Source organism: Seriola aureovittata, chromosome 10 (genome assembly GCF_021018895.1).
Source record: "Seriola aureovittata isolate HTS-2021-v1 ecotype China chromosome 10, ASM2101889v1, whole genome shotgun sequence".
In the NCBI taxonomy this organism is placed as follows: domain Eukaryota; kingdom Metazoa; phylum Chordata; class Actinopteri; order Carangiformes; family Carangidae; genus Seriola; species Seriola aureovittata.
Window position 1 is genome coordinate 9,855,906 of NC_079373.1, and position 23,777 is coordinate 9,879,682.

At 42.2% G+C, this 23,777-nt stretch overlaps 3 protein-coding genes across 24 annotated transcripts in view; all 3 read right to left on the minus strand.

Annotated features, from left to right (window-relative positions):
* Nucleotides 1-20,285, minus strand: part of LOC130176586 (zinc finger protein aebp2-like) — a 32,404-nt gene extending 12,119 nt beyond the window's left edge. The window contains exons 1-6 of one of the 2 annotated variants that reach the window (XR_008828891.1): nt 19,658-20,285; nt 18,057-18,267; nt 16,972-17,079; nt 16,496-16,671; nt 14,099-14,223; nt 6,544-6,611 (exon numbers count right to left, since the gene is read on the minus strand). Coding sequence is in view for 1 of the 2 variants with exons in the window: in XM_056387756.1 (XP_056243731.1) it covers nt 6,544-6,611; nt 14,099-14,223; nt 16,485-16,671; nt 16,972-17,079; nt 18,057-18,267; nt 19,658-20,199 (1,241 nt within the window). In the remaining variant the exon portion in view is untranslated. Of the gene's footprint in view, nt 1-6,543; nt 6,612-14,098; nt 14,224-16,484; nt 16,672-16,971; nt 17,080-18,056; nt 18,268-19,657 lie in introns of both variants that reach the window. The other variant, XM_056387756.1, reaches the window with a different exon arrangement.
* Nucleotides 1,855-6,531, minus strand: LOC130176585 (uncharacterized). Its single transcript, XM_056387755.1, has 2 exons — nt 5,797-6,531; nt 1,855-5,490 (listed from the first exon to the last, which is right to left on the minus strand). The coding sequence occupies exon 2, from the start codon at nt 5,267-5,269 to the stop codon at nt 3,512-3,514; it is 1,758 nt and encodes a 585-aa protein (XP_056243730.1). The 5' UTR covers nt 5,270-5,490; nt 5,797-6,531; the 3' UTR covers nt 1,855-3,511.
* Nucleotides 20,286-21,935: 1,650 nt separating the features above from the next.
* Nucleotides 21,936-23,777, minus strand: part of LOC130176857 (pleckstrin homology domain-containing family A member 5-like) — an 82,282-nt gene continuing 80,440 nt past the window's right edge. For 20 of the 21 annotated variants that reach the window (XM_056388226.1, XM_056388223.1, XM_056388219.1 and 17 more), the window contains 2 exons: nt 23,482-23,581; nt 21,936-23,093 (listed from right to left, as the gene is read on the minus strand). In XM_056388226.1, coding sequence (XP_056244201.1) covers nt 23,490-23,581 — 92 coding nt within the window. In that variant the 3' untranslated portion in view covers nt 21,936-23,093; nt 23,482-23,489. The remainder of the gene's footprint in view (nt 23,094-23,481; nt 23,582-23,777) is intronic. The other variant, XM_056388221.1, reaches the window with a different exon arrangement.

The window sequence follows — 23,777 nt, forward strand, 5'->3', positions numbered from 1 at the left end:
TTATCTTCACGTCGGCGGACCTCACATGACCGTCTGCACTGGTATGCACCTTGATTACCTGTCCAATAGGCCAGAGTGACCTCGGTAACTGGGGATCTACCAGCATGACTACCTTGTCCTCAGCGAGGTTGACTCGGATGGTGTGCCACTTCTGCTCCTTGGCGAGGCTCTGTTGTAGTTTCGGCGACAGTGCTGCAAACGCCTCTCGTAGCTCCTTCTCGCCTCCTCTGAAGTTTGTTCCTTGATCTGAGAACAACTCTGCTGGGGTCCCTCGGCGGGCAATAAACCTCCTCAGAGCCATCAAAAAGGAGTTGGCATCAATGTTGGTGAGGAGATCTAAGTGCACGGCCTGCGTGGTGAGGCACTTAAAGATTATCAGGTCTGGACTTCCACCGATGGCACTCTGCACACGTGTGCTGGTGGCGACGGATAGCTTCCCGTCCCCTGAGGATCCACAAAGTACGCCGAATTTCGGCGAATACTCGCTCCGGTCCAGGGTGATGCAAACGGCTGTCGTAGTCCTGTATCAGCAGTTTGACGGCGGGGTGGCTGGGGTCCAGAACGATAGGATGCAGGGTAGCGTAGTCTAGCTCCGCCGATCTCCGTAATCTCCCACCAACTCGGATGACTTTATCTGACTCGTCGAACTCTGGGGACAAGGTAAGTAATCGGCTACTTGACAGAACACGTTTACCGGCTTTCAAGAGGCGCATCTCATCTGGAAAGCTGTCCTGTTGGGCTTGTTGGAAGATGAGGGTCTCTGCTTCCTGGTAATCTGCAGCTGTAGGACTACTGGACTGATCTGCCGCCCCGTGAAGCGCCTTTGCAGTAATCTCTACAAGCTCCCTCCATGTGCTGCACTTGCTGGCGTCTTGGATTCGGGGCTCACCAACTGTAGATGTGACTCCGCAGAAGGTCGACTTCCGGAGTTCCGATACCTCTTCCTGAGCAGGAAGGGGAGGGTTTCCTGGCCACTCATCCCGGGCTCGGAGAAGGAACGGTGGGCCCTGACTCCACCTATTGGGCTCTGCAAGATCTCTCAGGGTCTTTCCTCTTGTGATATCATCTGCAGGATTCCTTGCTGAATCCACATAGCGCCATGTCCGGAGATCTGTGAGTTCCTGGATTTCAGCCACCCTTGTTCCAACGAAAACCTTAAAGCGGCAGGAATCGGACTGTAGCCACATCAGCACAGTTGTGGAATCAGTCCACAAAGTGATCCCACCGATCTTCAATGTGAGCTCCTGCTGCATCACTGTGGCTATCTGCGCTCCTACCACCGCTGCACACAACTCCAGTCTTGGCATGGACAGAAGACGTTTGGGTGCCACTCTCGATCTTGCCATGAGGAATGCCAGGTAGGTATTGCCTTGATTGTCCTCTGTCCGCAAGTATGCCACAGCCCCATATGCCTTCTCGGAGGCATCACAGAATATGTGGACCTCACGAGTGACGCTGACACTGTCCACTGCTTCAGGGGTGTAGCACCTTGGCAGGCTGATGGATGGTAGGACTTGCAGTTCCTCTACCCACTCATTCCAGGCATTTAGAAGCTCTTGGGGGAGGAGGGGATCATCCCATTCTCTGTTTTTGTCCCAGAGACGCTGGACCAGAACCTTGGCTCTGGTTGTATAAGGCAAGATGTACCCAAGAGGCTTGCCAGAACCTTATACACATTCCGCATGGTCGGTACCTCACACTCCACTGGCCGCTGCTTGTACCCTAGGCTGTCTGACTGAAAGAGCCAACTGAGCCCGAGCGTTGATTCAGGGACCTCTACACTATCTTGGGTGAGCCAGAGCTCCAGGCTATCTGATCGGGCATCCTTTGGCAGGTGACCAACGACGCTGGGGTTGTTGCTGGCCCACTGGCGTAGCTCAAAACCACCGGTGGCTAGAAGGGTCCTCAGCCTGTCCACGAGTTCCCTGGCCTCCACTACTGTCGGTAGACTCTGGAGGCAGTTGTCCACGTAAAAACATCGTTCCACTGAGGACCGAACGCTGTCTCCAGGCTCACTGTGGTCCCAAACATGCTTCTGCACAGCATAGATCGCGCAGCAGGGACTACAAGTGGTACCGAATGGTAATACCTGCCACTCAAAGACATCTGGAGGGTCGTCTCTTCTCATTTCACGCCACAAAAAGCGCAGTAGAGGCTTATCTTCTGGTAAGAGGCGGACCTGGTGGAACATCCCTTTAATGTCACTGCTGATGGCCACAGGATGTTCTCTGAAACGAAGCAGCACCCCCAGGAGTGATGCACCTAGCGTCGGTCCAGGCAGGAGAGACTCGTTGAGGTTCAGGCCTTTAAACTGATATGAGCAGTTAAACACAATGCGATTTTTCCCATTGTGGGTCACCATGTGGTGCGGGATGTACCACGATTCCCCTTCTTGGCTGAGTGCGTCAGGCTCCAGTTTGAGGACTGAGCCTGCATCGACCAGCTTCTGTATCTCAGCTTTGTAAGCTGTGGTCCTGTCTGGATCCTTGGCCAACCTCCTCTCTGTGCTCCGAAGGCTTGGCATGACTGCCTCCTTGGTGGCATGGAAGTGTGGCGTGTTCCTCTTACGGAGAATTGGTGTGGCATAGCGCATTACTCCGTTCACATCCACACGTGTGGTCTTCGTTTCAAGTAGATTTACCGCCTCTTGGTCCTGTCTAGACCAGGTCACTACTTTCTCCTTCCTATATGGCAGTGTATCAAGCTGCCACAGCTTCTCGACGTTTCTGAGGAGCTCCGTGTTGGCAGGGACTGTGGACGTCAGGAGACACTGCTGCGGCCGTAGTTGTTGCTCCACTAACCGTGCCGGGCCCTGTAGCGTCCAACCCAGTTTAGTCCGAATGGCGACTGGTCCACCCGGGGGACCCAACTTCACTGGCTCAATGGGGGTAATGAGATGTGGGTGATCCGCACCAATAAGGATGAGTGGTCTGGCGTTCTCAAACTGCTGGAGGGGGAGACCTGCTAGGTGCCTGTACCTTTTCTGAAGACTAGCCACTAGATAGGAATGGTCGGACAAACCCAAGCGAGTAGCTGTAAAGGCTCTGTTGATGCAGAATCTCTTCTTAGGCTGTAAGGCGGGAGATAAACTGAATGATACAGCCGCCCCCCGGAGGATCTGGACGTCCTGACGGATGGTTCGAAGAGCGAGATCTTCTGGTGTCCCCTCTAGACCCAGCTTCTCTGCAGCGGCGGAAAGGAGCATTGTGCGCTCAGACCCATCATCCAGTATGGCATAAGTATCCAGGGTGCGCTTACCGTTACACAGAATCACCTTAATCACCTTTAGCAGCACACGGTTGCAGTCCGTTGGTCGATCTAGGTAGAGTACCTCGGTGGATGTGTTTACAAGGCAACTTGTCTCTATTGACTCCTCCTTAGGTGCTCTGCTGTTAACTTCATGGAGTACTTGCAAGTGCTTGCCCTGGCAGAGGCCACAGAGCTTCTTAAGGGTACACTGTGCAGCCTGATGGGACCTTCCGCAGCGCCAGCATTTGTTGTTGGACCGTATTCACTCAGTGATCTGGGCTTTGGTGAGCTTCTGGATGGCTGAGCAATGATTGAGGTAATGTGCTTCATTGTCACAGTAAGGACAGTATGCCTTTGCTTTAGGCCTCCTCTTATCTGCAGGGGCGGAGGAGTTGATTCCCCTTCCCTCTGCATCCTTAGCCCCATGGAAGACAGACGTCGTACGATGTACATAACGACCCTCTGACCTCCGTCCCTGGTTTCCTTTCTGTCCTTTGTTAGATGAATTGCCATCAAAGTCTTGACACCATGTCTCATACTGGAGCCAATCTGTGAAGTCCTGGAGTGTGTACGTGGTTCCTGGACTGCGAAACATACAGCGCCGAAAGTCTGACCTCATTTCCAGCGGCAGCTTACTGAGCAGACGTGCTACATGCGATCCACATTGCAGCTCAATCTCACCTGCTGGACCCAGAGTCTTCAGCATTCCCACCAGCGACTGAACCCGTAAGGCGAACCTCTCAAAGGCGGCGGTGTCACCGCGACAGATATCAGGTGAGGTCATAACACTGTCTATCCTCTTTAATGCGACCTGGTACGGCTGCCCAAACTTCTCATTCAGAGCAGCCATGGTGTCTGAATACGGAGTGGGTGAATGGAGGTATGAATCCGCCACTAGGCACGCTTCTTCCAGCTTTAGGTGGTCTGTTAAGATCTGATATTTGAAGAGCTCTGTTGCGTCAGCTGGTAACAGGTTCTCTAGAGCAATCTTCAATCGAGCGAACTGACTTGGGTCTCGCTGGCTGAAGTCCGGTACAGTTGGCCGGGGTCCCCTGTAAGATGACTCTGCTCGAGGGGGTTCACTGTAGGACTGTCCGTAGGAAGGCTCTGCCGGCCTTCGCTTAGGTGCAGGTGCACCTTGTGGTGGAAGCGCTGGTTGAGGAGGGGCCCATTGTGCTGCTGGTGTATCAGCCTGCAGGCCTGGCTGGCGCTGGATTGGTGTGGAGCTGGACTGTGGAGGATGCTGCTGAGGATCTCCATAATCCAGCTGTTTAGGGAACAGACCCACCTGGTATAGACGTCCCTTGTCTGGAGGGGGAGCACTCACTGCTGCTGGTCTGTCGTGGGTCTTAGCAACGGAGGGGGTGTTGAACCTGATTTCCTGGAGCTCGTGCATCACCTGGTCCAGGAGGTCTGCCACCTTATTCCTCTGTGGCTGCTCTTCGGGCTCTGGCCATGGTGGTGGGGGTTCTGGCCATTCCTCTTCTTCACATTGTTCCCCTGCTGAGGGCAGAGCTTGAGCAGGTGGGGGTACGTCGTCAGGCCACTCGCCTGAACCTGGCTGTAGATCGAGGGACCTTATGGGGGCATGGCTTACTGTAGCTGCCTGTGCTTCCTGGAGGCTGCGTACTGAGTCAGCGAGCGACCTCATGTCCTTTCTGAGTGAGTGAAGCTGCCCAAAATCCCTATGAATGGCTAACTGAGCTTCACGAAGCCGTGTGTTCTCCTCCCTTATCACCTCCAGCTCCTGATAGAAGCCAAAGGAGCTATACTGCTTTTCTTGGTCTCTCTTGCCTTGGAGACGATAAGGTGAGTGGCTAGAAGAAGTGAGGGAGGTCATCTTGGCTGCTCCCTCTTGGTGATGATACTCATCCTCTTCATGCCCATGTTCGTATGGTACTGTGCTTGAGTAAGGTGTATTTTGTGGTTTACCCCTTGGATAGTCCAGTTCGTAATCCTCTAGATGACGTGGTGGATGTCTAACCCTCTTAGGACGGGCTCCACTGCTGTACTGTTGCATCCTTATCCTGGAGTAAAGGTCAGAATCCGGCTCGAAGGACCTCAATGTTACTGAGGGTTGTAATAAAGGACTGTATTAATTGTTGTTTGTTTATCCTGATTTCTATCTTCGCCCCAGGTGTGTCTGTCAAAACACAGATGCTGACAACTCTTCTTTGGTTTGACTGTTTAATAGGTTCAGGCAACAGTACAGAACATGGGCACAGCTTTGTGTGAATGGTTCTGTCCAAAAGGAAGGAAAAAAACATTATCTGGCCCACATTACACGCACAAACATATATGACATATGCACCTTTAATATTTGTAACAAACACACAACTTTCTGTATATATAGTATAACTAGTTAGCATAAACAGCAAACTCACTAACTTAAATACAGAACAAATATGTAGCTACACATCCACTTCTAGCTGACCAATTAACAACCATATGCTTTAAGTTAGCAAGCAGCTCCAAGCTAGGTGTCTATAATTATCAACTTATGAAAACAAAGGATAATGAACTAGCAACATAAATAATACGACTTACAGGTCTCACGGACGCACGCACACAATAACGGTGAAATCAATTAGTCTCTGACTGGCAGCCTCCGTTCTCTCTCTCCACTCTGCACTTTCTGCCGTCTTCAGGCTCACATGCGCTCGCTCCCGATGCGCCGCGCGTATCCGTCGCGCGTATCCGCCCCCGATCACCGTCACGCGCTCAGAGTAATCGATAATGGCCTATGTCCCTTTTGTACAGACACAGTGTCATTGTGACAGTTTGTCATTTGTGATTTTTGATTAGTTGTCGAGCCTCTAGACGGCAGGTAGTATCTAATGAGTCAGTCAGAGGGGCGATGCCAGGAGCAGAGTGGAGAGATTGATGAATGAGAATGGCATGTTGCTGTTGGGAGCAACGACTCACTGAAAGTGTAATAGACAATGAATGATAACCTTCCTCCCTGAAGTATTATTTGTTAAACTAAATGAACTAAAACCAAGGTAAGCTCAAAGCAACGAATGGGTATTTTACATTTTACCACAACCCCGGCTTTGTTGTGACACAAAGCAACAGTAATGCACTTTTCTGTGAAGTTATTATTATTTACTTATTTTAATTAACTTATTATTCATGATTAATGTGTCAGTAACTGGTACCCTGCACTCTCCGTCATGCATTACATCATCATTTTTAATTTATGCATCTGTTCTTTTTAAAATCCTATCTTAGCTTATATTAGGCAAGGTAAAGGCTTATGCAGATGATGTATAGTGTAGGAGAAGTTTTACTCACATATCCTCAGGTGTCCAGTGCAGGAGAACCTTGACCTTTCCAGACCCTTCTTTCCTTCTGGCCAGCACCTGCACAGAGACAATCAAGCAAAAAAAACAAAGAGAAAAAAAAAAAACAGTTTGAGTTACAAAAGACACAAAGAAGTACAGAGAGACCAAGAAAATGAATACTTGTGTTTTCACGCTGTCATTTCACTCAGTCAGTCAATTTGTCTCTGCTGCACTGTTGTCATTTGGCATATGCAACACCCAGGCAACTGTAACTGGCCTCACCAATGAAAAGTAACCACCAAATATTTCCAAAAGGCATATAACTTAACCCACATATTATGGTTAATTTCAAATTTCAAGCTAGTTTGCAATTTTATAAGCATCAGATTTGCATTAATGTGTCGGGTTTGGCTCATATTGCAGCAGTATCGTTTGTCTGTAGAGAACCAGCTTCAAAGACAAGCCCCATCCAGCCCCATCTCTAACGAATAATGAGGCTACATGCTTCAAACATCTCACAGAGTGATACAGTGGCTGATCATTACACTAATAAGCAATGTGAGCAATCTTAATAATGCATGCAAGAGCTCAGAGAGATTTCTATTTTCAACGGGATCTATCCCACATTACTCTGAAACATACTATAAGACCACTGAATTCAAATTCAGACAAAAGTTTGATATCTCCTAAGTGTTTGGACTTAACTGAGAACTGTTTATCACAGCTGGCACCGTAGAGAGCCAAGAAGATAGAAATGGACTACAGGCGGAACAGTTATCACCATAAACAAGTCACTGCTCTTGTTTTGAATTATGTCAGCACAAGACGCTTCAACACTTTAAACAGGCGTGTGTCTGACTGGAACTAGCACCCACTTTCTAATGTTTGCTGCAGAACATGACACGATGTGTTCATTTTATCTGTGTTGTGTTCTGTTACCTGGTTTAATTACCTCAAGACTTAATCTGCCAACACAACCACAAACTTCAAGGCAGTTCTTCTTGTGAAAATACTCTCAAGGCAATACCAGATTTCCTGAATAGTTGGCCCTTTTCATGTATAACATTTCATCTATCATGCTGTGTTGGTTTATAGTAAAACTGGTCTGGAATCCACACAAATATTGTCAGTAGGGAAAAGAAAAGCTAGAAAAATAACCAGGAGTGTCAAAAATAGCCCTAGATATAACCTCTTGCGTCAATTGGCTCTTTTTTGTGAGGAATGTCTATTTTTAGGATGGTGAATGAGTTCACATGTGAAGAACTTCTCTTACGCACATGAATATCTGAAATTATTTTTATGACTCTAGGGACTGGCTGCGGCATTGATGGAAACTGGTTTGAGGACAGAAGGGAGGAGGCTGCACCGAGACAGGAGACAGGAGACAGGAGACAGAGACCTAGAATCACTCTTCTCCACTACTACTTTTCCTACCCTCCCACATTTTAGCCAAAATATGTATCAATTTCTTTGTTTTAAGGAACCTCAGTCAGTTTCATTTATCTCACCAATGTGACAATAGTGCATATTTCTATGCTGAGATTCATGTTTTTGTCTTGTGTCCATATTGAAGTAAAAATCTGCATGTCACTTTTTTCTTTACAACATTTCTCTATGCTAATGCATTAGGAAATAGCTCCATCCCTTTTGTATGCAGGAGGGGCTTTGCAAAAAAACGTACAAATCCATATTTATATTCTGATAAGCTTCCAGGTATAGAGTCGTTGGAAGAAGTATTTAGAAAAACAAATGGGACACAAACATATTTAGTTACAGACTGATTAACTTTTTGAAAGAAATATTTAGACTAGGTTAGCAGATATGAGATTTTGTTTTTGCTGGCTTGGTGCCATATCATTTGTCTGTGAGAAGCTATGTAAATAGCAGCCAAGTTGGCAAATCAACCATGTTGTTGCCTCTTGTCTGTAATATAGTGCTCACGCACAAAACTCCTTACAGTGGACAAGAGAACAAGCAGAGAGAGCAAAACAGCAGTAACAGCATGAGTGATGAACCTGAGAAAATTACTCACGCTTGAACACAAATACTTCTGATATGAAGTCTAAGCCCTTTTCTATGACATATAAAAACAAATATGAGTGCTACAGTCTGACTTTAAAGGGAAAAAACAGTGGTGATTTCTGCATCCTTTTCCCGTTCAGTGACGGTGGGTTAGAGTGATACATGGAGGAGATGCAGTAGGGGTCTCCTGCTGTCTGCCTGGGTTCTCTAAAATACATGTGAACATGTAGGTAAGATTCATTAGTTAGACTGCGTTAGACAGCCCCCTGTCTTACAGATTTTATATTTACAAATGCAAATTCTGTAAATCCCCACCTTTTCTTTCGATGTGTCCATTACAGGGGCTATTTGTAAGTATTCTCTGAAGCCAAATGCGTTTTTTTTTGCTACCATTACCTTTACAATACAAGAGGTTATAATATGCCCTCAGAGCTGCCCTATGACTTCAGGGTAGATTGGACACTACAGCAACTTGCTATTGGAAAGCGACAAGAAAGTCTGAAGGGGCCAGGGCTAGCTGTTTAGCACGCTAACTTCAGTAGAACAAAAGAAGTAAAATAAATAGAAGTAGAACAAGTTAACATTGGCATTGCTTTCCACAGGACAGATACTGAACTCGCAACATTTCTTCTAGACTGGTCAGTTAACAGCTGTTAATATTAACTTTGGCTATGTAGAAACCGCAATAGTTACTAATGCCATAGTTCCTCACATCAAAAGTTACTGTATTTAATGGTGTTAATAAAACTCAACACTTCCTGTAACTCTTTCAAATTAAAAGCTCTCTCGAGTTGCAGGAGACAGAATCATCTGGAGGCATAGTACATGTAACAGCCGGAAAGGATTAGCAAAGGATAACAAAGTGGATACGCACATACAACCAGAGTGACTGAAACAGGACAATTATATATGTGTGTATATGGGAAAAACTCGAGTCTCCAGTTTTTATTTGAGGCAATAGCTCCTTTAGGCCATATTACAGTCTCGATATCTCGATAATTATCCAAAGCAGAGGTCACTAATAGGCAGACCACAGTTTACATCTGGACCCAAGCACCGTCCTATCCAGAACCTGACCTATAACCTATAAATTATTGAGAAATATTCCATTTCGACAAAGCATTTCTATTTTAACATGGGCAGCTCGAGTGTGTGACTCGAGTCAATGAGTGAGATGCACACAGAGGGGATGAGACGACAGACAGTTGGAGAAATAAGTGGGGAAGTGGGGGGAGTGGGACATAAGAGGAAAAGAAAGAGAAAAGCAGGGGTTAAAACTGCTCAATGCGTTGAATTTAAAGAAAAAAGAAGAAAAAAGTACAAAAAGGGAAACTCAAGCTACACTTTATTTCATTTTTGTAAAATTAAGCACCTTATTTTAAGATGCACATTTTTCAAAAGCTTTCTTATGAACTTATGAGAAATTAGAAAAGAATATTAAATTATAATTAGAGATGTTATTATTTATAATCCCTCCTGTTCACTGACTCAGAGAATCAATCTCACTTCACAAATTAACATTGTCTCTCAATTTGTCTTGGTTATCTGCCTCTGCCTTTATCTGCTAGCTTTCCACCAGGGCTTGGATAGCTACTACTGCTCCACTGTAAATCCACATGAGGGAGACGAGACAACTTCTCAGAGACAACAATGCGACCTGGCTGCAGAATTAGCCTAAGTCCAGTACTGGCTGCAACAGGCCAGCCATACTATAAGTGTCTCAAGCCCTGTAGCCAAGACTCTGTACATCAGCAGCTGCTTTACTGCGCTTTTAATTAAAAATGCATTGCTGTTAACCTATGCCCTCAGGCTCCTCACAGCACCAGGCTAATAATCACAAAGCCAGGCTACGCTTGAAGGGGCCATGACCATGTATGTAAATGCTGAAAATGAAGAAGTGGGCTTGTGTTTAAGCAGCATGAAGTGATTTGTGAGCCGAGTGGTTTGATGATAGCAGTTGATGCTTTAAAGGGACAGATCTTTATCCTCTACAGACAGTGAGAGCAGGAGGAAATAGGGAGTTAACAGTGGATATTAGTGTGGCTCCAAAACAAGGCAGTGAAAACGGCAGGACCAAAGCCGGGGGAGGGCAGGCCTGCTAAAACTGGGTGCCTGTCTGGTGTCAGGGGGTCAAGCTGCGGATGACGCAGATTGGCGCAATAACAAAAATATCCCATCATAAACATGACTGAGTTGCTCTGGCGTGTCAGCAGGCCCACTGGCCAAACTCCACAGAACCCCTACAGCTCTGCTCCATCTCCCCAGGCCTGGGAGGGCCCGTTGGGGCCTGGGGTTTGACGCAGCACCGCAGTCTTTCTCCACCACAATCCTCTCTGGGGGTTAGAGAGAAGGAGAATGTATGCCCAACTGGCCAGATCTCCTTCCGATTCCATGACCCTGACCTTTATTTAACCCCCTTTCCTTGTCCTTTCTCTCCAAGTCTCTGTTTCTCTCCATTTGTTACTCTCCTTCCCCTGGCTAGCTCTTCCTCCTCCTCAGTCTATGTCCAAATATGCGGTTACCTCTCTTAACCTCTTCCCAAGCTTTATCTTCACTTTTTTTTTCCTGAGCTTTTCTTTTAAAATTCTTGGCTGCTAGAGAGCAGTTGAGGTTTGCAGGAGCAGAGCAGAGCAGAAAAGAGTTGAAAGGGACTGAGAGAGACTAAGAGTAACGCAAATACTGTAGTGAGGATAGCACTAGTGTCGGCACTCTAATTACATTTCATCATGAACAGAAGCATTACCCACAAGTTTGTCTAAAACTGCATTCAACACTCATGCTCAATAGTGCTTAAAGTATTGCCATTGTAAATGTATTTTCATGGCTATCTGTTTATATGCAGAAAATACAGTACTGTAGGTAACGAAGATGTTGTAGGTACTGGACATGTGATTCTTCTGCAACTGATGAGGGCAGTATAATAACCCTAGAAGCCTCCTAGTCTGACAACAACAAAAGAGAAGAAGACAGGAGGCGCATAAACAATAACAACAACACGTGGAATGGCAGCTGCAAGTGCAGGGGTGTATTTCAGAAAGCAAGTTTAGTGAAAAGAGGTCAGCCGCGATTTGTGAAAATAAATAAATAAATAAATAAATAAAAAAATGCCAAGACTGTTGTATGAACATATTTTGCATTTGATGCAGATCAGCAGAGACAACTTATAAGCAACCAAAAGCCAGTATGCAAACAGTGCATTTCAAATGAAATGAGGAAACACCTAAAACTCATCCAAGAACCTCAAAGGCAGATCCAGATCTATAGACAAAATTCAAGGTGAGTGAGTTTTAGTTGTTAACTATATATCAAAAGCATGTTGTCAAAATGTTCATGTCCTGAAATTTTACTGTTATTGTTTGTGAATTGCGGCCACTGGCATCTGTTGTAACAACACTGCGCACACAATGTTCTCAAAGGCTAATGTTAGCTTGTTTAGGCTAACATATCGATCTAACATATCTACATGTACACAGACTATATGGAGGTGTGTGCATGTGTATGTCTGTGTGTGTGTGAGTGTGCACACACATACACACAAATTAACACACTGTGTGCTGCAGCCTCTGCTGTTTTTTTTGTTTCTTGCTGTGGTATTGAATTTTATTTTATTTTTTTATCATTATTATCATTATAGTTTCCTGACTTTAAAATCATACTATGACAATATCTCCTTGTATATTTCTGTTCTGCAATTAGCCATATTGTGACAGAAATTGATACTCCTACACTGTTACCCTAATGTACTTATTAATATCATGATAATAATCATTGATCATCTGTACAAAACAACCACCCTACCTGTGTGTGTATGTTTGTGTCTTTAAATGTAGAGTATCTATCCAAGTGGTTTAAGTCACATATGAAGGGCCCCAGGAGATGTTTTCACTTTTCTCTTAGGGGAGAAAATGTACATGAAATGTATATTCTTCCACTAATGAGCACACTAATTATTTCTGCTAGGTTAGCAAGTGGTGGCATTAGCATGCAAAATAGCACACTAAATGTATGATCTATATAAGAATGAACTCAGTGGGGGTGAAATAAAAATACCTACTGGCAAATTCTCTCTGCAAAGTGCTACAAGAAGATAATATTGGCCAAATGCCCTAAGGTAACCACTGTAAACAAAATCACTGCCACTGATTAAAGAGTAAGCTTCTATATCAATATAACAGGAGACTATGCTGATAAACAAATTAAGTGGGATTGTGAGGATGTTTTTTATTTACAGTATGTGAAAGAAAGCAGAATGATGCAGCACATGAGGAGCCTTTCTTTTTCCAGATTATAAGCAAAAATGATACCATCATGCAATTTGAGGCTTCTGAACAGGAGACATGGTGCTCCCTAGTGGAACTGAGTAAGAACAGCAATCATTCAAAAATTCTGTGATTCACACCCTTCACACCCAAGATGTCACTACAGTTAACCTCCATTAATATAGAATTCACTCCCCCACTCTTTAGAGACATTGTCAGTGAGGGATGGAGAATCTTTCACTTGGAAAACAATTTTTCCTGCAAGTGCTCATGTGTGCCCTCAATAGTAAGGTGCAAAGGCACTTAACAGCTCATTAACAATGTATCATGCACTGGGTTCAGAATGGACTGGGCACTATACTCAAAAACAATCCAATTGTGTTTCCTGTGAAGCTTGATTCAGAGAAAACAACATCAAGTCTTGGGGCGATTCACAAGGTTCACTTCAAGTGCACAGAGAAAAAAAAATCTGCAGTGATTCTTTCACACCCCCTGTTGTCTAAAAAGAAAATAACAAAAAAAATAAAGCGATTTCAAAAATCAAGGGGGGGGGACAAATGTGACAATAATTATGTATATTAGGCTGGCAGACTGTCTATATTCATTACTTGACAGATTATGATTTAGACATGAAACAGAATAAGTACCGAGTATAATCTTTATATATTCTCATCAATGTCTCAACAGTCATATGTTGATGCTTTGATTTGTCTGTTGTGTAAGGAAGAATGCTGCTTCCACTGCTGCTACATTATGCCTATAACACTTTTTCAATATGCAGATGCAGAGACTGATAGTGGTTTATAAACTATTCACAGATTCCTCATTATATCAGGATTGTTTTAACCCCTGGATGTGGGGTTTAAAATGTAAAATCATAATGAAACTAAAAATTAACTGTTGACTAGACTTGTGTATATCAAGGTGGCCTAAACAGCTCCAAAGTCAATGATTAAAACTTCTGTTGATGGACCCATGTTAAGTATGTTTTACTAAATCTGAAACAGGCCTAATTTTTTGTCTGCATAACTCATGTTATGATGACTTTTCTATGATGGAACATTTAATGTTTATTAATTAATGTTAAGGAGTGGAAAACAATATAAATAGTAGTAACCCACAGAGCAGAGGAAGGCATCTGATAATTCTGATCATTTATCCCCCACCCCTGCCACCCTCTTCTCTGTATTCCCACTGCTCCTCATTGTCTCTAAACCCATTAAAACATAAACAGGTAGCCATAGGCAAATACTAAAAGACACAGAAAAGTAGTGAAGCACTCACCGTGCTATGAAAGACCACACTGTGGCCATTGCCCACACTCTCAATGTGGGTGGCGAGGTTGAGACAGATGGCCCTGTGTCGAATAGCATCCATGGTTTGGGCATCGAAGAAGTCGTGGGGCCTCGCTGGATAGGAAGGACACAATCAATGAGACCAGAGTCAAACAAACATAACACCAGGGTTCCCCACTGTGGCTCCAACATATAAAAATTCCATGGCTTTTCCAAGTCTTTCTGTAACTAACCATAACTACGTCAGAATCATCTCATGACTGAAAAATGCTATTCCATTGTGGTTTTTAAATATTGCTTTGCAGCAACAAAAAAGTCCCAAGTCAGTAAAATAAGAGGTGAAACTCTCCGTTGAAAGATATAGTAATGAAATTCTTATGGTTTAGTTGCTCTGAATAACTGCCTCACTGCACATATTCAGTGGTAAGGAAATAATTCAGACCTCTTGAAATTCAATGTTATTATAAAATACATTTTTTCAGGATTTTCAGTTGAGGGCTATGCAAGGCCCTTTGTAGTCTATGAAAGCGAAAACACTTTTTTTTTTTTCTATTACAATTTTTTAAAACTGGTCCATCTAGGTACGACTAGGAATCCGCACTGAATCTCAACTGGCACTCAAATGAATAATGAGCATCTTTTAATCAGAAGAGTGAAATACAATAAAAACATGCAAACGTGTAATTCTCTGGCATTTTTTTCCATAATCTACATCCATAAAGTTTCTTATTTTTTGTTTTCTCAGAGTGCTTTGAATAGGACTTGGGTCTCAATCCTATGTATTAGAGATCATTCTAAAGTCAACACCAAAAAGTTGCATCATAAAAAAAAATAAAAACTGTAAATTAAAATCAGATTAATTCTGTTTTAGCCATGTCAAGAGACGAACCTCTGATGAAGGACTGCATTTCCATGGCTAAATAAGATTCCAAACATCTACCTAACTAACTAGTATGCTGCTTTGATGCAAGAGACTCATGCAGTGGTTCCACAAAACAATACTTGTAACAGCTGCAACTTGCAGCAGAGATAATCAACAGGAAATGGTTAATGCAAGAATATCAATCTCAATCAAGCCATTGGTTTCCAGCCACTTCACTACAGGATAAAACAACTAGATGAAACTTATGTATTCTTTCATACATTTTGATCCTTTTTATTGATTGATTTATTTTTTTTTTTTTGTTGAAGTTATATTACCATCTTTTGTAATGGACTGACAAGCTAAGACTGTTCTCTCACCTGTTGCTGCATTCATAATCTTTTATTAATGCAAGAAAGATGATCCTCATACGGTATACATTTTCTTATAGTTTCATTTTGTTGTTTTTGTTTTTTTATTTTCTTTTATTTTCTGTCAACATGTTTCATGAATGAAAAGCTTTTTTCACTCAACTATCAATTGTTCAATGTCAAGAGTGTCTGTGAATGCACCACTATTGCGAGTTCTAAAAAGGGTCCTTGTTGGCTGAATTACCATGCATCAGTACAAGACTTAATAGAGAGATCATAACCTCAGGCAATTTTTCAGTTTTCTGTTGTGTCTTTGCAAGTTGATTTGGATTTTGTATTCAAATTAATGTAGGTCAATGGCTATTAATGTAGGTTAATGGCAATCAATCTAAAACGTTATGCTTGGGAAAAAAGATGGAAATAACCCCAAGTATATAAAATCTTTAGCTAATGTACTGAAATATGCAAAACTATTGATGTGGTCTTTTAATGACCTCATAAAATCTTCCAACGAAATCTGTAAAACCCACAGTAATGGGAGATATGTGTTTTACAGCTTCCAATTTGTCTGTAATGCTATTTTGTAATTGTAATTGTAATTTTGCTTTTGCACCTCACAAAAAAAATAAACAGACAAGTAGAGGTTACAAGTAGAAAAAAGAGCTGGGTCTGCATAATGCAGAGAGAGAGACAGGCTATCTGAGGTAAAGTCTGCCACAAGGGAGCTAACGATCAGCATCTACCTGGGCACCGACACCAGCAGAGAGAAATTATAAGAAAAAAACTCAAAAGTTTCTGTGAAATGCAGAACATTGCCATGGGGAAACTCTGGCTGTCTAGTTGGCATAAGTTTAAGTTCCTGTTTGTGTTTGTGTTTGTGTTTGTGTGTGTGTGTGTGTGTGTGTGTGTGTGTGTGTGTGTGTGTGTGTGTATGTGTGTGTGTGTGTGTGGTCCAGCACTAGATTCTCCAACAAAGAGATGTGGGAGGTCAGGAGCTGAAAACATCTGTTTCAGCACAACATAAATGGCACTACATCAAAAATGTGTTGAAGCTTGTAATCCTAACCATCAAAGAAAAGACGGAAATCACAATGAGAAACATTTTGAAACTGGTTTAGTTTGTGTGCTTGTTAGGTACGTACGTAGGGAGCACCTGCGTTTGTTCTTGAGTTTTTTCCTTTTGTTGAGTCCAGCCTTGGAGGGTGACTCCTCTTTGAGTTTGGCCTGGCTGGACATTTTGGAGGAGCTCTGCTGGCTGAAGTGACTGGGTACATGCCGGGCCAGCCCTCCCTGGGAAGCAAAGCTGGCATTGCAGCCACCAACTACACACTGGAACAGAGCACAAACAATGACAATTAGATCGACAAGATGACAACTTTTCAAATAAGCTACTAAGAAATATCTATTTTAGTTAATGATGTGGCTGAGTAGATGCTGGGGAAGGTGCTGTCCTGTGCAACCAAACTTTGTTAGTGAAGCAACAATGATGTTGACTCGACTTAGATGTTGATACTATAAACATTACCCATAAGCAGAATATTATCAGATACGTATGAATGTTAATAATCATCAGAATATGAAAAGAAAAATTGCTGCAGATGTACATCATGCCTGAGTTACTGGTTTTACCTTAAAGGGCTTATCTCCACTGTGGGTCAACATGTGTCTCTGGAGCCAACTCTGACTGGTGGATGGTGTGTTATAAACCTTACAACCCTTCCACAGACAGACAAACACCTGAGGAACACAAATAGAGAAGACAGGACAAGGGGTTAATGTTGGAGTAGCAGGACAAATAAAAAGAAGAAATAGGTGGAAAACAGCAAAAGAACAATGTTATAGATAGCAAAATAACTGTGTGAACAAAGAGAGGCTAATTGTCGAAACAGTTTGGATAAGGATTGTTAGACAGAAAGACCCATTTCTTAAATTATACATGTAAAGTTGCTTAGTCCCAACTTCCATTCTCTGGAGTCTGTGGACTTTCTTGGATATGGCCTACAGGTGGAGAAGGTCAGTGTGCTTTGTGATATCATTTGTATTTCTAAAGAAAGAAAAACTCCCAGCATGTGCCTGTCAAAGCTAATTCAAGACTTTTTTTTAGACTGAATGAAACCTAAAAATGTAAGGCACACTGCAACTTAGGTTAAAATCTTTTTACTATACAAGTGACTCAGATGCCAGACTTGGTCTCTAAAACAAGGGCAAGTTTGTTTCCAGCTGCATTCAAAGGTTGGTTCAAAATCGGCTTAATATTCATGTTTGCCTAATTTTCTTACATAAGGCATATTCTAAGTGCACAGTAACTAAATGATGTTTCCAACTTAGTAAGCAATCAAAAAAACTTAAAGGGTCAGTTCAGACAAAAACCGCTAGTGGTATTAAGAAATTTTGTTTGTCACGGTCACAACACTGACACTGGATGTGAAACAGGAAACAGCAACATTTCTTTCAAGAAACAGTGTCCCCATTACTCCAGATAACTCACAGAACACACTGAACTGTTTAAGGGAAGTATTTATTCAGCAGAAAGTTGTTTCAACGAAAACTCCTCACAGCAAGTTGAACCAACCATTTAACATTCAAAAGGTTGCACGCTGTCCAATTTCAGCAAATTGTTCTACTGTGTCTTGGGTGTCTGCACTGACAATGTTAAGCTACAGCCTGCTAGGACATCAACATAAAGCTTGTCCAAAATTTTTAAATGTACTAACCCCTCCTCTCTGTCCATCCACATGAATTCCCCTGATATGCTCTGCCAGATCCGGGCTGGAGTTGAAGCATTGTGGACAGAGGTCCCAGCAGCAGGGGTAAGCCACTGTCTTAGCCCCTGAGGAGCTGGCACTGCTTTGTCCATTCATCATAGCAGGAGTGGAACGTCCGCTGGACACTGTGCTCTCCATCTCCATCAGGGTGCTGCTGATACTGAGAGTGATGAGAGGGTGGAGTGGTTAGAGAGAGAGGAGAGAGAGCTCAACAGTTATAAAACATGAGCACTAAGGCCATCAAGAATATCTTGATAGCTTAGATCAGGCTTTGCACAGCCGTGACGAACAGGTGCAGATATCACTTGCCACATTACATAGTCTCTATGCGTGAAAGCTTCCAGGCTGTAGCTGATTTTTCATGCATGCCACTTTCATCACTCATGCCAAATCAATTATATCCTTGTATTCAATGCTCCTAGCACTATATTATTAATTTGCTGTGCTGTCAACACCAACAAAGGGCTCATAGGGAATAGTTTACTCATTACTCATTCAACAAGTAACAGTTTCTTTCCTATTACCATTTCCAGTGCAGTGTTTAAGCTAGTTTTATGAATAAGATCAGTAGGATTAGCTTTAAATAGATTATTTTCCCAACATGTTTAAAACCTCACTCCCTTCAAAAATGTGTTTTGCTTGTTGTTACTTAACTTGGATGTTTGACCCAAAGTTTGCAGGATGTTGTTACATTATAATCTGCAAATGGATTTTCCCCATTCATATGCTTAAGGTGGAAAGTTTCTTATAAATATGAGTTTAAGTCTTGTACATACCAGATGATTTTGTGACATAACAACTATTTTGGAAACCATTCATGATCATTCTTGATTACAGGAGTATGATGGTGAAATATGAAACTTCCAGCAGTTTTCAGTTAAGTAGGAGACATCTTGCATCCAACAGGGAAACTTATTAAATGAAAATAAAAGTGTATACACAGGTTCTGGGTTTATCAATGAGGGAGAAGGAGTAGATGGAGGTGTAGGAGGTGCTGTAACTTTTTTTGTGGGAAAAACATATCAAATTCTTTATTCTTTATTTACAAGGATAGCCCCTTGAGATGTCCCATCTCATTTTCGAGGGGGTCCTTACAGATGATACAAAACGAAACGAAACACTAAAACGACATCATAGTAGGAAATCATAATAAAAGGTAAATACAACACAAGACTATACAAGACAATTAGACGCAGAGACAACCACACTCATACACTCAAACTTTTCTCCAATAGTCACTATGCAATGCAAATAGTTATCCAGGCAGAGACATGTCTGATCTTTACTACAAATAAATACCAAGTTAAAGTGAAAATAAATAAGGGGTGTAGGATAAAGGGTTGATTACATTTTGGTTGGCAGGTTGCTGATATAAATTAATATATTGTTTAACAGCTTGCCCTATTAATAACAAAAACTTAACTTAATCGTTATCCTGTGCTTGTTCAATGATGGGAAAGAAGAAGAAGTATTACTGTCAGTAGCTACTGTAACGCGTTCACACCCACCCAACACTGGTCAAGAGTAACCTGTCAGTTTCCCACACTAACCTGTCCTCCGAGTCCATACGGCTCAACGGTTCACCATCCGAGGATGATATCTCCACACTCGGCCGCCTCTTATCGCCCAGCTCCCCACCCCCGCCACTGGGTTTCTCACTGTCTTCACAAACTGTTTTGCTCTTTTCGCTGTCTATCCCCGAACACCGGCTGTCTTCTCCTGGTTCCTCCTTCACTTCTTTCATCGTGTTACCGGTGGCAGGCTCGTTGTTACTACCTCCAGAGCTTTGCTCTAACTCCGGCTTTTGCTCAGGTTCTTCAGGAGCGGCTGTCGCCTCCAGGTTGACCGTTACAGCCTTGTCGTCTGTCACCGCCTCGCTCGCGGCCTTGTCTGCCGCTTCAGCGAGCTTGTCTTCGCCGGCCTGCGCATCCACCTCTTCCATTTTCGGTTCTACGCTACTGCCAGGTTCCTCTGTTTCCGCTTCGGTAAGGCCCTTTTCTATCTCCTCACCGTTGCCTTCGTTTGTCTCTACGGTCAGTGCATCGTTCTCAGTACTCAGTGCGGGTGTTTCTTCTGTAGCCGCAGCAGCCATTTCAGCGGCGTACGTACCGTGGGATACTTTCGGTATTAAAATTTACCCGTGGCACCGTCAAATGCTTCACTGCAGAGGGAGGGCTGGGTCAAATCACACTGTCTGCTCTCTGATTGGTCAGAGGCGGCACGAGGAGGGCAAACTCTGACGTTGGTATTTAAACATTCCATGTGTTTCAGTTTCCTCCTTTCTTTTAAATAGAGGAGTCAGTGTTTATTAGAGCAAAGGCTCACCAGTTAAGGCCAGGGGATTCTCCTTCAGGAACCACGCATAATAACTGAAGTGTATTTTTAGAATCAACATTTATGTGCTGAGGGTCTTGGACAATACAATGGCGTTAGCAATTTTCCTAATGTTCCCTATTATAAGTTAATAATAGTCAAATATTAAGAAAAAATTGTCACGAGAAATATCAAGCGAATCAAAATTGAGAACATAATGTCATTATTTTATGTCCCTATGAACCTGACAAGAGCTCACAGGTCGATTTGAAACAGGATGCTTTCATTCAGTCCAAGGAATGCAGTCATCTGTGTGATGTAGATGAGGTTGAGAATGAATTGCATTGTATATTCTACTGTCCATTTTATCATCTTCCAGTTAAACTTTTCCTCTAAATGTCTGCTGGGCATTGCAGTACTGCTTGACATGACACATGACTGTTCCTTACAGTACATATTGACATATAAGACATTTGACGTAGCTCAGCTTTTGTTAAATGTCTGTAATGGACATATGAGAGTCCTGTATGTTTAATTTGTTGAGGTTATATCTTATATAATGTATTTATACATGTATACACTACCATGCATTGTTTTCCGTTCTTTTTGTTTTCTCTTGCCTCTGAAAGTAATGTAATATAATGTTTATGATGCTTAAGTAGCATTTTTTCATTCATTCATTCAATAAGAATAACCTTTAGGGTGCCAGGTTGTGAAAAATTATTTTAGCTGGTGCTCTTCCTCCTCCACTGGGACACTTGATTTATCTTTTTATGCAGTTATGTAGTTCACCAGGTAGATACATGGACCACTTATATTCTGGATAAAGCCTGTAGGGTGTCTGGGCCAAAATGTATTTATTAATATCTTATTAACAAGTAACTCTAGACTTGGTGGCTTATTAGAAAAAGTTGCTCTTTTCAATGGCTTACAACTTATCTATAAAGCATTAGTAAATTATTTGTTAATCGTTATTTAGGCCATTGGATACAAGTATAAACCCTTTATGAAGGGTGCCTTATTTGAAAGTGGTACCTATTTTCTTTTTTATTATTATTATTATTATCTCCAACTTCAGCTTTGTGAATTTTCTTGGTAAGTTGAGGCATCCACCACCATAAAACTTGTGTTTGGGAGTTGCAGCATATGGCAAATGCTGTGGCAGCACAATGACCACAAGAGGGAGCCACAGTTCTATACTTACACTGACCATCACTCATACCAAGGGCTTCATAGTTTGACCCAAAACAAATGATTTCTCTCATCTCTTTACATGATTATTTCTGATGAAGCTGATAATGTATTCATTATTGAAGCATAAACTTTTAAATGTTCTCAAAATTCTCATACTTTTGACAGTATTTCCATACATAATCTGACTAAACACAAGTTATATGTTGTAAGACAACACGGCATTTGATCTGAGGCACAGGACTAAGTGTATATGGCTTTACCTTTAGTGTTACCATTACAACTATCTACAAAAGTGGTGAAGGACACAAATGCAACAACTCATTAAGAACAGCAACATTTATTTAACATGATATAAAACAGATGGGATATGAACATTTCCAATCAAATCTAGTACGTAACCATATGTTGGATACATCCTCCCATCCTGCTGTACCATGTACATTATATACACAGTAAACCTCTGATAATTACACTTTGTACACACAAAAAAAATTTATCCTGGATCCACAAACATTTTTATTGCTTTTTACATGTGCTCATCTTTTTTTTTTTTAGTTACAGGACTTCAAACCAACATATCATAAAATAGAACCAAAGTCAGATTTTTTCCATCTTTCAATTAAATAGATCTCTCAGCAATAAAAAAAAAAGACAGTATAGAGTGACTTAAGCCAGAACATTCACACAATTGTCGGCAACAACGCCACAGGGACTGCAAATGATCCCATTTTTAAATAATTACAACCCAGAAATAGGAGAAATTACAAATAATCTTAGTCTGCAGCAATAATGTGGCTCCTCCTTTCATTATAATGGAGGAATCTATATCTCTATGTTTTGCATCGACAAATGTTCTTTACAATAAATGGATAAATATGAATGGTTGGCTGATGACCAATGCCTGAAAAACAAATTGAGTGAATTATAAAAGACTTAAGTGAACTCAAATGATGTGAAAATGTTTTCTTGTAACCTTTTTGGACAGGTGGTGAAACATGAATGGAAAATGTGGCATGGCCAAAAACATTTAATCACGGGCCCTTAGGCTTACAGCAGAGCTCTGTCTATTAGCCTCATATATATCTACAGACAGACATTAGCCCATATTCAAACAAGAACCTAATAAAACCATATAAATATTAAAAATAAACTTAAAAGCCTTGTAAAAACTGAAAATGGAACTGCAACAACAGAATCAAAGCTGTCTCACCAGGTTAAGGAGAGTGTGACGCCCCAAAATAGGGGCAATTGCAGAGAAATGTCACAGAGAAAAGAGTTTTTTGTGGCATCAGAGCTTAAGACGTCACAGTGAGCATACAGAAGTCAGAGGTTAAGACCCCAGAGGACAGAGTAGGCAGTTTCACTCTCTGTGGGCCTGTGGCCTTGTGCTGATGTCCTTGGGTAAGTCTTCAGGGGCATCTTTATACTTCTACTGCTGTTTCCTTCATGTGTATGTTTTTACTGAGGCCAGAGCCTGTGCTGCAGAAAGAGAAGGTGAGAAAAATTTAATTATGCTCCAAAAATAGCAGCAGGCACTGGATAAATAGGATTCCCTATGTCCAATAAGTAAAATCAATATTACGGTCTTTAAATTTTTATCAGTAGGCAACAACAAATACTGTGAATAACTACACACACTACCAAAAGAAATACCACACATCGGAGAAAGTGGTGGGTACAGCTACAGCAACACAGAATACATACAAACACGCCATACAGTAACAATTTTCCCTCCTTTGCTTCTATATAACTTACATGAATCCCTTCATTCGCACATGTTTTTTTTCTCCCCAGAGACAACAATTAAAATACTGAGAATACTTTAGCATTGTGAGTATGGACAAAACAAGGTGATGAAGGCCCTTACTGGTGCTACTACACACACATGAAGTGAGACCCATCAGTGAGCTGAGGGGGTGTGTTAGGAGACTGTGGAAGGGGTGGGGAAGAGGACGACAGGCTTTTCACTGCAACAAAACAGAGCAACATGATAAACTCACGGACACACACAAAATAACGAAAACAAATTCCATCTGTAGCTCATGACTTAATGGCCAAAAACAAACACAAATAATCACTGAAGTCAATGAAATTAATGAAGAAACTAATGAGACTGCAATGATAAATGACTGAACACATGCTCAATGGAAGCAGCTGCAGTTT

What these genes read in the sequence shown, in the direction of transcription:
- LOC130176585 (XM_056387755.1), bottom strand. Translation starts at nt 5,269, where the DNA reads ATGCAACAGTACAGCAGTGGAGCCCGTCCTAAGAGGGTTAGACATCCA.